Source organism: Ictalurus punctatus, chromosome 15 (genome assembly GCF_001660625.3).
Source record: "Ictalurus punctatus breed USDA103 chromosome 15, Coco_2.0, whole genome shotgun sequence".
NCBI classification, from domain to species: domain Eukaryota; kingdom Metazoa; phylum Chordata; class Actinopteri; order Siluriformes; family Ictaluridae; genus Ictalurus; species Ictalurus punctatus.
This window is the reverse complement of record NC_030430.2, coordinates 21,468,033-21,480,706: the sequence shown is the minus strand read 5'-3', so window position 1 is coordinate 21,480,706 and position 12,674 is coordinate 21,468,033. Positions and strand designations below refer to the sequence as shown.

The following is a 12,674-nucleotide window of genomic DNA, read 5'->3' as shown; positions in this document are numbered from 1 at the left end:
ACAAACTGACATCACCAATAGCCACTGAACTCGCAAATAACTTGATAAGGAACCTGAAACAGCGCTTCGGAGCTGTGGAGTCCATAAGGACTTGGGCCAAGGCAATGCTTTTGGATCCTAGATTAAAGACTGCAACTTTTGGCAGTGTGGCAAATGCTGATGCTGCAGTCAAACACCACATACGTGAAACATCTACTCCGCTATCACCAGGATCACCCCAGCTATCAACTTCAGCAGCAGCCTCTTCAGCAGGAGGACAGGGAGATGGAGAGGAAAACTTATAGGATCTCCTGGGCCATAAGATAAGTGAGACACAAAAAGTCCACAGTGTCACTGCTGATGCAACTGTTGTACTTCAACAGTACTTGAACACATTTACCTCAGCAGAACAAGTGATCCACTGGAGTTTTGGGGAAAACACCAAACAATATTCACTCATCTCTTCAAAAAAATATATATTTCAATACCAGCAACATATGTACCATGAGAAATTGTTTAAATGCTGAAACACTGGAACAACTTCTTTTCTTAAATAAAAATTCCTAATGACGAGTTTCTGTTTTACTTTATTCCTGTCACACAGTCACATCATGTCCCTTTCACACTCAGGCCTATATGGTTTAAAACAAAATGTGTATTTTAAAAATCTTGTTGAGATTCATATCATAATGAGACACCAATGAGACCGCTTTAATGACAAATGCATTTGTGTATAATTAAACAGGCAGAGTGAGAGTTAACTGTGTCTAAATGGATGGCCTGATTAGCCAAGCCTGTAAGTAAAAACACAACACAAGCACGAATATTTAATGGTATTTATTTATTTGTAAATTATATTTAAAACATTACACTTCCATGAAAACATATGCAAATAGAAAGAACATAGAACATAGAACGAGAAGTTGCTGTTACAGCGTTTCCACCAGCAGGTGGCGCCAGCGTGTGGTGTTTCGAGTGCTTCGAATCACTGAATCGTTTTGCAACGGTTCAATTGATTCAGTTTCAAAAAAGCTTCGTTTCTCCCATCACTAGCTCGCTGTGTTAAGCAAAGTAGCCGAAAGCTACTGTTCTAACTGATAGGGAGCTTCATACGCGTCTTTTACATGCTTGTGTAAAAATAAATAAATAAAAAGACGTTACTATCGGACTGTGTAGCAAGCTAAGCTAACTCAATGTTGAATCTATTCGACTCGAACGTCTGTCAGACCGAAACGAGCTGATCACGTGATAAGTCATGTGATAAGTCCCAAACGGCTCGATATTCTTTAGTACACTACAGAGGGCGGAATCTAATGGCGGTTACAACCTATGTAGTGTACTTTATATTAAATCTTAAGCAAATTGGGATTTAAGGAAGTTTCACCTTATCTTTGGACAGTACATAGGCGTCTCTGGGGCGGAGTGAAATTTAAACCAAATCTTTAACGTTAGCTCACAGGAACGTGTCGTATCTAATCATTAAAACTAGTCTCTGAACAGAAGTATAAGGATTTTGAACGTGTATGTGTGTGTAACTGGTACTGTCATGTCCGCGTTAAAGCCTTGTAAAGTGTGTAATTTCAGCCGGCAGAAGTATTTCGGCGTGGTGGTGGTGTCCCTCAGCCAGCTCAAAGTAAAAGGTAAGTCAAACACTGACATCTAAACACACAGTTCAGATTAGTGCTTTCTGTTTGTGTTTATGTTTATACAGATAATCACAGGTGAAGCCTGCAATCTCTGTGTGAAGTGTACAGATGTTATTGCATAAATGTTTTATAATAGTTTAAGTGTCGTAAAGGTACAGTAAAATGTTCAAACATGATAGTGTTGTTATGAAGTAGATTCGTAAAACCATGATCAAATAATTAAGTATAGTTATATATTATATTAGTTATATATAACTTTAGTTCTACTGTATTAATCCGTAAGGGGTTTTAATAAGGGCTGGATGTGAATTGAATGAGGAACTTGTTGTTTATTTGCTTCCCCTGGGTGCTGTGTATCAGAAGTGTGGTATTTCCTGTCACTGCTGTGCTGATTAAACCCAATTATATTCACCAGTTAGGTCAAATCACTTAAATCAGTCCTGTTGGGTCCCTTTTTATATGTCTTGAGGACATTAAATGTTGGATGGCTAACACTTGTCTGGAGTTCAATGAAAGTAAAACTGAAGTCATTATTTTGAGCTCCTCTACTTTCTCCTCTGCTCTTGAGGCGCAGTTAGGTGCTCCCTCTCTCTGTCTCTGTCTGTCTGTCTGCCTCTCTCCCTGTCTCGCTGATTGTCTCTTTCTCTCACTCTCTCTCTCTATCTATCTATCTATCTATCTATCTATCTATCTATCTATCTATATATATATATATCTTTGTGTCTCTGTGTCTCTCTCTCTCTCTCTCTCTATCTTTGTGTCTCTGTCTCTGGTGTTCTCTCTCTGTGTGTCTCTCTGTCTCTCTCATGCTCTCTCTGTGTCTGTCTTTCTCTCTGTCTCTGTGTTAATAATTACAAATATAATTATTTTAGACTCAAACTTGCACTTTTTGATAAATAAATCAGTAGTGTTGTTAAGGGATGCTTCTTTCATGTAAGATCTATTGCAAAGTATAGAATTGATTTTAAAATGCTTGTTTATGTAAATAGAAAGCTCTTTCTGGTTCTGCTCCACAGTACACCATTGACCTTCACTTTTACTCTCCTATTGGAGCATTAAGATCATGACTCCTTTTATATGTGCCCCGTTGTTGTATTAAGACACGGGGTGATCGAGTCTTTTCTGTGGTTCGTCCCAAACTTTGGAATAGTCTCCCTTTTCACGTGAGGTCCATGTTTGGCTATTTTTAAATCTCTTAAAACTTATTTTGATGCTTTGTGTTATGCTGTTATCTAATGTGATGTATGTTAATGTTTTGTACAGCACTTTGGATCAACTGCTGTTGTTTTTAAATGTGTTTATAAATAAATTTGACTTGTTGTTACTGATGTGGCGTTCTCTGCAAATGAGTTGACTCTTTGAATCGACTCTTTGTCCTACTTACATGAGTTACCTTGCTTGCCCACCCTTCCTTCCTTCCTTCCTTCCTTCCTTCCCCTACCTAACTAATTAACTACCTAACTAACTACCTACATACCCTTACCTAACTAACTACCTTATCGACCTAACTAACTAAATACCTACCTAATAATTGGTGTCTTTATTTGCTTCCTGTCTGTCTTTACATACTTCCTGTCTTTCTTTCCTCCCTGTCTTTCAATTCAATTCAGTTCAATTCAATTTTATTTGTATAGTGCTTTTTACAATAGACATTGTCTCAAAGCAGCTTTACAGAAATATCAACATGGTATACAGATATTAAAGGTGCGAATTTATCCCAACTGAGCAAGCCACTGAGTGGCGACGGTGGCAAGGAAAAACTCCCTAAGATGTTTTAAGAGGAAGAAACCTTGAGAGGAACCCGACCCAGAAGGGAACCCGTCCTCATCTGGGTAACAACAGTTAGTGTGAAAAAGTTCATTATGGATTTATATGAAGTCTGTATGGCGTTAGGAGCAGCCGTAGTCCCAGCAGTCTGGAATTAAAGAAGATTTGAGCTCCATCCAGAGGCAGAAAGGATCTGGATCTCTAGTATCTCCATAAATTCGTGTGGGGCTCGGCGAAAGGAGAGAGGGAGAAAGAAGATAATTATGACTGCGAAGTAGTAGAACAGAATCTAGTCAGGGTAGGCTTGAGTAAACAAATACGTTTTAAGCTTAGACTTAAACACTGAGACTGTGTCTGAGTCCCAAACACTAATAGGAAGACTGTTCCATAACTGTGGGGCTCTATAAGAGAAAGCTCTTCCCCCTGCTGTAGCCTTCACTATTCGAGGTACCGTCAAATAGCCTGCATCTTTTGATCTAAGTAGGCGTGGCGGATCATAGAAAACCAAAAGGTCGCTTAGATATTGTGGCGCGAGACCATTTAGTGCTTTATAGGTTAATAAAAGTATTTTATAGTTAATGTGAGATTTTACTGGGAGCCAATGCAGTACTGATAATATCGGTGTGATATGGTCGTATCTTCTAGTTCTAGTTAGGACTCTAGCAGCTGCATTCTGGACTAACTGGAGCTGATTTATATTCCTACTGGAACATCCAGACAGTAAGGCATTACAGTAATCTAATCTAGAGGTGACGAATGCATGAACTAGTATTTCCGCATCATGTAGTGACAATATGTTTCTTATTTTAGAAATATTTCTGAGATGAAAGAAGGCTATCCTAGTAATATTATCTACATGAGCATCAAATGATAGGCTGTAGTCAATAATCACTCCAAGGTCTTTAACAGCTGCACATGATGAAACAGAAAGACCATCCAGAGTAACCATGTGATCAGAAAGATTACTTCTAGCTACACGTGGGCCTAATAGAAGTATTTCTGTTTTATCAGAATTAAGTAGAAGGAAGTTAATTAACATCCAATGTCTAATGTCCTTTACACAATCCTCAACTTTACTAAGCTTCTGTCTGTCCTCTGGCTTCGCTGAAACATACAGCTGTGTATCATCAGCATAACAGTGGAAGCTAATTCCATGTTTACGAATAATTTGACCTAGGGGTAGCATATACAAAGTAAAGAGCAGTGGGCCTAAAACAGAACCCTGTGGAACTCCAAAAGTAACCTCAGTACGCATGGAGAATTCACCATTTACATCTACGAACTGATAACGATCGGTCAGATAAGACCTGAGCCAGGAGAGGACTGTTCCCTTAATACCAACAACATTTTCTAATCTATCAAGGAGAATAGTGTGATCTATAGTACCAAAAGCTGCACTAAGGTCGAGTAACACAAGCAGCAAGACACAACCCTGATCGTAAGTCAGTAGAAGGTCATTTACTACTTTTAACTAACGCTGTCTCTGTGCTATGATGAGGTCTAAATCCTGACTGATACATTTCATGAATGTTATTCCTATCTAAGTACATGACTAAGTGTCTTTCATTCTTAATTTCCTTCTTCTTATCTATCTGCCTCTTTCCTTCCTTCCTTCCTTCCTTCCAGTCATTTTTTCTTTCCTGTTTTTGCTTGTTTAAATTGTACTCATGTAAGTAGTCAGTACATTAGAGGATGTGATTATCAGGATAAATGGGAATAAATATATTCCTAATGAAACACAAACACAGCAGCGCAATGCCATTAGTACAGAGATGCCAATAGTCAATACACATTTCCCTGCTGGAAAACCCCCCATACAAACCCTTCTAGAATTTGTAATGGTTATAATGGGAATTGTATTTTGTTTTAATGGAAACTGTAATGGTCCCTTCTATTGGTGGCTTGTTATATCTAGTGGATACCATGGTTTGTAATGGTATTTGTACTGGAAACCATTAGAATTTCTATGATGTTTTCTATTGTTTTTTCAGCAGGGCAGTGCATTGTGAACTTAACAGTTATTTACATCAGTTTTCAAAACTGCAAATTAATGTTATTTTATTAGTAGAGTTCATTGCACAGGTAAAGAAAGACCAATAATCAGGGGTCAAGAAAATGTAGAGGAAAAATGGAAATGAGTCAGCTGTGAGCCTGAAAGAATCCGTTTTTATTTGTAATGTGAGCCAAATAATCTGTGTCTCTGAAAAAAGAGCCGGAATATCCATCACTAGTTGCTGCTTGTCTGAGTAACTATCTGATTTAATGCGAGTAGAGACTCGTTCACTTCAGATAATCTTTCCCACGTTTCTTCATCTTCTTCTTCTTTGCCAAAGTATGACATTCAGGTATAAGCACCGGTCTGTTTTTCTAAAGATTCTGGTCCAATTTTTACCCGAAATATTTTTGATGTGTTTGTCCTGTAGGTAGTCAAGCACTGGGCTGCAGTGCCGACACATCAGTGTCCGTGGTGCTTGATGACAACGGAACCATTGTGGAAGATGACTCCTACTTCTTATGCCTTCCACCGAACACCAAATTCATGCTCTTGCAAGATAAAGAGACGTGGAAGCCTGCAAACCGATGTATGAATGTTTGTTGGCGAAAACCTTTTTTTTTTTTTTTTTTTTTTCTTCTTTTTCTTTTGTGCGAATCTCGATCTCAAAACCTGATCAGGACTGTTGTTCTCTGTAGTTGACGGAGGAACGGCATGGCTCACGCAGTCCTTTGACGCAGACCCAGACGTGGTAGACAGTACACACGGTGGTGCAGAACCCTGGTGCGGTTTAGCTGAACAGCTGAGACACAACCTGGCCAGCATCATCCTCATGTCTGAGGCAGATCTACAGGTGTGTTCGAAACTTTCTCACTCCAGACTTGTTACATAATTGTCAAATAATTCCTTATAGGTGAATAACCATTGACCAGGTGGTGTGATGTGGTTTATTCTTTTTGTACCACAGCACATGTTTTTTTTTTGTTTGTTTGTTTGTTTTTTTTAAATTAATTAAAGAATAGCTTTTATTTGGGACTGTGAACATTTCTGACTGTTAGAAAGTGCTCACACTTGAGACTCCTTTTGAAAAAAAAAAAAGTTAAATAAACTTCTCCTAACAGGAAGCGTCACGATACGAACAATACGTTCTTTAACAAAGAAACCTGTGTGACTTTCGTTACATAACACCACCACGGATTATGTAGACGTATCCGCGTTTAAGTCCCTGTGAATGAGTCGTTACCATAGAAACAACAACCTGTCAAAACGAGAACGTTAATATAAACGCGGAACTACTATCAGAGCTGCGGTTATAGAAAATGAGTGAAAACACTTCCTGACCAATCAGAGTTGAGAGTTCCACAGTGCTGTGGTGTTAATGAGTTTTATGTATTAATGTGTGTGTTCGCTACAGAGTCTGGTGGCTGTACCTCGCGCAGTCCTGGCCTCAGCGCTCGCCTTCCCAGAGCAGAAAACTCAGGATTTACAAGACACCTTGCAGAGAGTGCTGGACCGCAGAGAAGAGGAGCGGCAGTCCAAAGAGCTGCTGCAGCTCTACCTCAACGTTGTGGAGAAAGAGCGCAGCCAGGATTTGCAACAAGGTAGGACGGTATTGTTAGTGACACTGTCTGGGGGGAGGGGAGGGGAGCGGATGGGGGGGGACATCTATTGATGTCTTCTAGAAACCCTGCAGCCAAAAGGTGGTGCCATTGTGCTGTGAAAGATAATACCGTTCAATAACAAATGAAGTGTGCTGCCATTCAGGGACGAAACAGCAGATGGTGGTGGCAGTATATGAACCGTTTATATGATCCATGCAGTTGACATTTTGGCAGGATTTTATTCAGTATAAATTATGCACATTTTTTTTTTAATTGATCTTGTGTGTTGCAGGTGAAGCAGTGCTGGACGAGGCAGATGGTGTCGAGGTGGACTCGGCTGTAGGGTTTAACGCTAGGATCCTGCTGGTTCTGAAGGGCAAAACGAGTCCTGAAACGAGACTCTCCAATGAGGAACTGCAGGTACGGGACCAGTGTCTCTTCATAGGCCTTTCTTACATTGCATACAGATGAATATCTGCATCTTGAATAGATTAGAAGAGGGGCGTCAGGCTGTTTAGGGTTCGTGTGCAGTAGTTTTTTTAATGCACTCAATTTGGAAATTCACTGAGACTTCAAATATTTAAGAAGACTGAAAATCTTAGTCTGTGTTTATTTTTTTTTATTTTTTTCTTCTTCTCCACACGTAAAGGACAACACCTAGGTATTAATTATGGGACGTTTTGAAGTCCTGCTCTTTGATCGCACTTGCACTCTACATCTTTTTTTTGTAATTTCTTTAAACAAAAATTTGTATTTGCATCTATCTAACAGACCTTCAGGTGTGCAGGGGAAATATGTTGTGTGGGGAGCTTCAGGCCAAGACAGAAATGCTGTAGTAGAAGATTAGTAACAAGCTGTCTTGCTGAGACATGTAAATTGCTGGCAGATTTTGAAAGAACTGCAAGAGCCGACGAAATCATCTGAACATGGCAGATGTCACGTCATGGCTGCTGGAGCAATATACAATAACGAATCCGAGGTCACCAGGTTTACCCTGCAGGAGTCATACCTGATTCCACATGTTTAATCAGTTCAGCTCGGTCTTCGGACAACTATCAGCACCACTGTGGTTGAAATATAAACCGGCAGCTACATGAGCCATTTGCGGTTATGATCGGTGACACCTGCACACTTCTCAGTGTTTTCAATCATCTTGATGCATTATATAATTAATAATTATAAATTTGAGCAAAGCAACAAAAATATTGAAGCAATTGTATGTGCTTTTTTGCTAATCCTAATAAGGAGTAATATTGTGCACCATCATTACTAGGCATTTCTCTGCCACATCCATATAATACATTTACAGCTTACTTTCAACAATGAACCAGTGTGCCATGTTCAGTAACTGTGAGGTCTCTTTAAATATTATAGCTATTGTAATTGGAATGAGCATCAAGGTTCGTGGAGCTGGTTCATGGGTGGACAAATCACTAGCCGGGTTTCCATGGTCAAGCAGATTTCATGTCCAGTTGTGTATTCATAGTTGCCTGGCAGAAAAGTAGGTTACAAGTAGTACATAACAACCAGAGAAAGAAACGACTTGTCTTTCACAGTGGTACGAGCCACCTCGATGATGTAAATATAGCCTGCACTACTCCTTCCAAATCCCATTGTCCGAGAACTGATGAAATAAATAAAGTGCAGCACAAAGTCGTCATTTAACTCTCCAGCTAGCACAACACGTGGACAGTTAAACATACTGAGAGATAATAAACACCATACTCGAATAATATTTAGAAACTTCTCATGGCAAAAACGTTTTTGGAAGCAACTTGGTGATGGTCAAGATCGCGGACACAACGTGCTTCATTAGAAACTTTATAAGGAGCGAATAAGGATTCCAGGAATTCATAAATGATTCATGTCTCTTAGTCTGTATTAACGCACTTAACTAGCTAACTAGCTCACTATCACTTTTTTTAATCCTAGTCAGTTGTTTCTGTGCAGCATTGGAGCTTTTACTTGCCTGTCGGCCTAGTTAATGAATTCCTGATTTATCTACCTCGGTGGTTGTTGTTGTTTTCTTGTCAAGATATTTGACTAACTTATTGTTTCCTCATATTGGAGTGTGTGAAGAACCCTCATTTATATTTGAAATAGATTTGGATGCCTACTATGTGGTCAGGAATCTCTATTAATGCACTTACATTTAAATTCCACATGGGGGCACTAGCCCTCTTCGTCATTCTATAACCTGAACGCAGACTATTCCCGCTTACGCTGTTCTTCAGTTATTACTTACTTTAATTCACACAATTGATCTGATTCAAAACTCTGCATTGAAGCACTGAAAGGAAGATCGATAGTTTAGTTTAGCGGCAGAAAATCATAGCTGCACGTGCCAGGCTTGCTGCGGTATGTGGACAGCGATTGAGTTTTGAATACACACAGTGCCTTGATTTTTGTGATAAACCATTGCGTGTGTAGATGGTGCTGAAGCAGGGAGTTGAGACGATGATGGACGAGCTGGGCTGGGACAGAGACAGGACTGCGGTGTTACTACAGGCCTGTGAGGAAGAGCTGAGTAAACGTCTGCAGCAGGTCCAAGCCATGCAGTCGCTCAGCGCTCACTCGCAGTGCAGCACAACGCCGCCACATCAAGAGGAGACCAAAGCTAAACGCAGAAAATAGCCCGAGCAGCGTTTAGGCTCGCTGGTGATACTCTGCTGTATTCAGGGTTATATTGTTTTTTATAAGTCTAGTTCCATTTATTTTTACTCCAAAAATGTTTTGCCTGATTGTATATCATTTCTGGCATCACACGCACCTCTTATTATCCGTGTTCGGCAAACCTCTCTTTAAAACACTACAAATGTTTAGTTTTAGCTGGTGTTTATTCCTTCTTGAATTCACCGCACACGTGAATAACATTTTAAAACTAAGATTTATAACCAAAGAGATGTTTTATATTACAACTGTGACATAATTTTATGTATGTGTTTTACTGTTACGTTGACAATTTTATGTAATGAGCCATAATAAAAACAGAATAATCTAGAAGTAGCTATAACAATTGATGGGATGACTTTTTTTTTTTTTTTTTTTTTTAAATGATTAAAACTTTTCTCTTTTTTACCGTGTTTGATGTGAATTCTTCAGTACGATTGTACAGAGTGCAGGATTAGTTAAAACAGCTGGAGACGTTCTCATAATTATAACTTTTAAGGCACAGGAACACCAAGACTGCGAGGAACAATAGACGTTTCGACGCACAAAAATAACAGGCGTTAAAGGTGACTTAATTAAGTATTGATTTAGCTGAACCTCATTAGTTACAACTAAAGGTTTTTGTTTTGTTTTTTTTTGCGTTAATGCGGTATACTGTGTCTCACGGCAACGTATTGTCAGTGCTTTCGGTCCGTGTTTAATCATAGCGACACTCAAGTCTTGAACTGTGAGACTGAAAAGCACAGGAAGCTGGACGTCACCGATTTCAAACAAATCAGATGTGAGTTATCGACTCTTCACCTCTGAGATCACGTAGCAGCAGCGTAATGTGAAGTGGCGAGGATTTCTACACAGTATTGGTTGTTAAAGGGGACCTGATTTAGTAAAAGTACAGCCAGTTAATTTTGGTAAGGTGCAATGAGTATAGCACTATAGCTTTACTGCTAATCATAAAGTTTAAAACATTTTGGAAAAAAGTTTTTTGTAAAGGTACACAACCTATAACAGTTGTTTCAACTGTAAAAAAATATTCATATATATATATTCATATATATATATATATATATATATATATTATATATTCATTCATATTCTGTATTATAAAAGAAAATGCTTGAGAAGTTTGTGATTGTAGTCAAATATGGGATTGCTTTAGTTCTTTTTTTCCTGAATGTAGCCTGGGAGAACCTTTTACATGGTGAAATTCAGTTCTTTTCTATTTAGATAGATCGGAAAACTACAGACTTTCATGAATAGAAATACGTTTTTTTTGTTTGTTTGTTTGTTTGTTTTTCAACCATAAGTAAAGCATTTTAAATTCACCCACAAGTTAAAAAGGAGAAAATTGCTTTTCGGATTTCGTTCCGACTGGAGGAGGAAAACTGCAGACGTTTGACAGCTGATTACAAACTGAATTGATTAGGCTTATGTACATTTCACTACAGCACTTCCACTAGCAAACAGCTTGATCAAAGCCTGACCTTCACTGTGTGAGGAAATTACACCTAGCTAGCAAGGTGTTCGACATCATTAGGCAGACTGACTGTTTTCACCACAGTGTTTGTCAGGCCAGTCAGGGTTTCACGGCATTTTGCACGATTTTCCCGTGGCACGATTTACTGCAGTTTGAGTTTTTTTGTGTTTTATTTTTTTTTTTGTGGAAAACTACTTCAATTGGCGAAATTGCATTTGTACAGTGTCTTTCACAGTGATGTTTGTTAGTAAATGAGACCATTTAGCTGTACTCGTGTTCGACACACATGAGTCAAAGATGGCTTTAGGTGAATGATGATGATGATGGTCTTTATTGGTCACACATACGTTACAGCACAGTGAAATTCTTTTTAATTCGCATATCTCAGTATGGCTCAGCCATGATACGGCACCCCTGGAGCCTTGCTCAAGGGCCCAACAGTGGCAGCTTGGCAGTTCTGGGGCTTAAACCCCCGACCTTCCAATCAGTAACCCAGAGCCTGGCAGTGCTGGGGCTTAAACCCCCGACTTTCAGATCAGTAACCCAGAGTCTTAACCGTCACACCGTGGTCTTTGCAGAATGATCGCCTAGGCAAGATTAAAAAGTAAGTAATTTTTTCCACATCATTGTGGTGATTATTTATTTCCAGTTTCTTAAAACTGAGCTGTCCAAAGTATGTCCAATATGTTGCCTGTTTTTATTTTTTCCAGCCAGCTAGAGCTGTGATTGGGTTTTCACAGACCACCACACACACATTCCAACCATTTCTCTTGAAGAAATGCATTAGAACTGGAAATGCATGATATCTGACATGACATCTCTCGTTCTACTCATGAGTTTAAACCGAGATTGACACAAAAATCCAAAAACATTTACTAAACTATCCCTGAAATAAGTCTTGTGCCTCTGCTTTTTGTTACCTTTCTGTTTTGATGTCATGTCTCGATCCTCTTCGTATTTCATTTCGTATCTCCGTCTAAGGTCGTCACTTTAATTTATACAGTCAGAAGATTTGACAAGAAGCCAGACTTAGCTTGTTAGAGCATCTGGACTCGGAATAGCTCACGTGTGGATTTATCACAACAGTCTGGATGCTATTAATGCCGAACACTTTGATTGTAATGAAGGAAATGATTTGTTGGATGGACGGCTACGCCGGTGAAGTGGAGTAGTCTTGTTAAAAAGGCACTGAGGTCACTCTTGAGGATGTGGCTCCGCCTTACAGTGTAATGAGCACAGAGTTGTGTTGGAGAAGAGCTTGACCAGTACGCCTGACGACACACATGAAAACAACCCACTGACCCTGAAACTGCCACGATTTCTTGACATGGTTAGCTTTTTAGTCTATGTGCTAAATGTAGCGTGCTACTCTATTGATTAAGGGTTCAACGTATGGGTATTCTGTATGCAGCGTCACAGCCGTTAATGGGGGCTGTGAATGGGGTGTAGTTCAGGTGGCATAAGTCTCCCTGTCTTGAAAGCTTTAATAGCTGGCTGCAACTCAGTTCTCCAGCATGTAGATCAAACCCCCTGCCACTGAATTA

The 12,674-nt window shown here is 39.4% G+C and overlaps 1 protein-coding gene across 1 annotated transcript; it reads left to right on the top strand.

Annotated features, from left to right (window-relative positions):
• Nucleotides 1-1,286: 1,286 nt before the first annotated feature.
• dffa (DNA fragmentation factor, alpha polypeptide) lies at nucleotides 1,287-10,062 on the top strand. The gene is made up of 6 exons (XM_053686290.1): nucleotides 1,287-1,619; nucleotides 5,816-5,974; nucleotides 6,084-6,238; nucleotides 6,800-6,986; nucleotides 7,279-7,406; nucleotides 9,417-10,062. Exons 1-6 carry the CDS (start codon nucleotides 1,526-1,528, stop codon nucleotides 9,618-9,620), a joined length of 927 nt encoding a protein of 308 aa, XP_053542265.1. The 5' UTR covers nucleotides 1,287-1,525; the 3' UTR covers nucleotides 9,621-10,062.
• The last annotated feature ends 2,612 nt before the right edge of the window (nucleotides 10,063-12,674 follow it).

Bases quoted from the DNA above. Each gene is read 5' to 3' on its own strand.
- dffa (XM_053686290.1), top strand. From the start codon at position 1,526: ATGTCCGCGTTAAAGCCTTGTAAAGTGTGTAATTTCAGCCGGCAGAAG. The intron at 6,239-6,799 runs GTGTGTTCGAAA...TGTTCGCTACAG, and splicing joins TGTCTGAGGCAGATCTACAG to AGTCTGGTGGCTGTACCTCG. The intron at 7,407-9,416 runs GTACGGGACCAG...TTGCGTGTGTAG, and splicing joins TCTCCAATGAGGAACTGCAG to ATGGTGCTGAAGCAGGGAGT.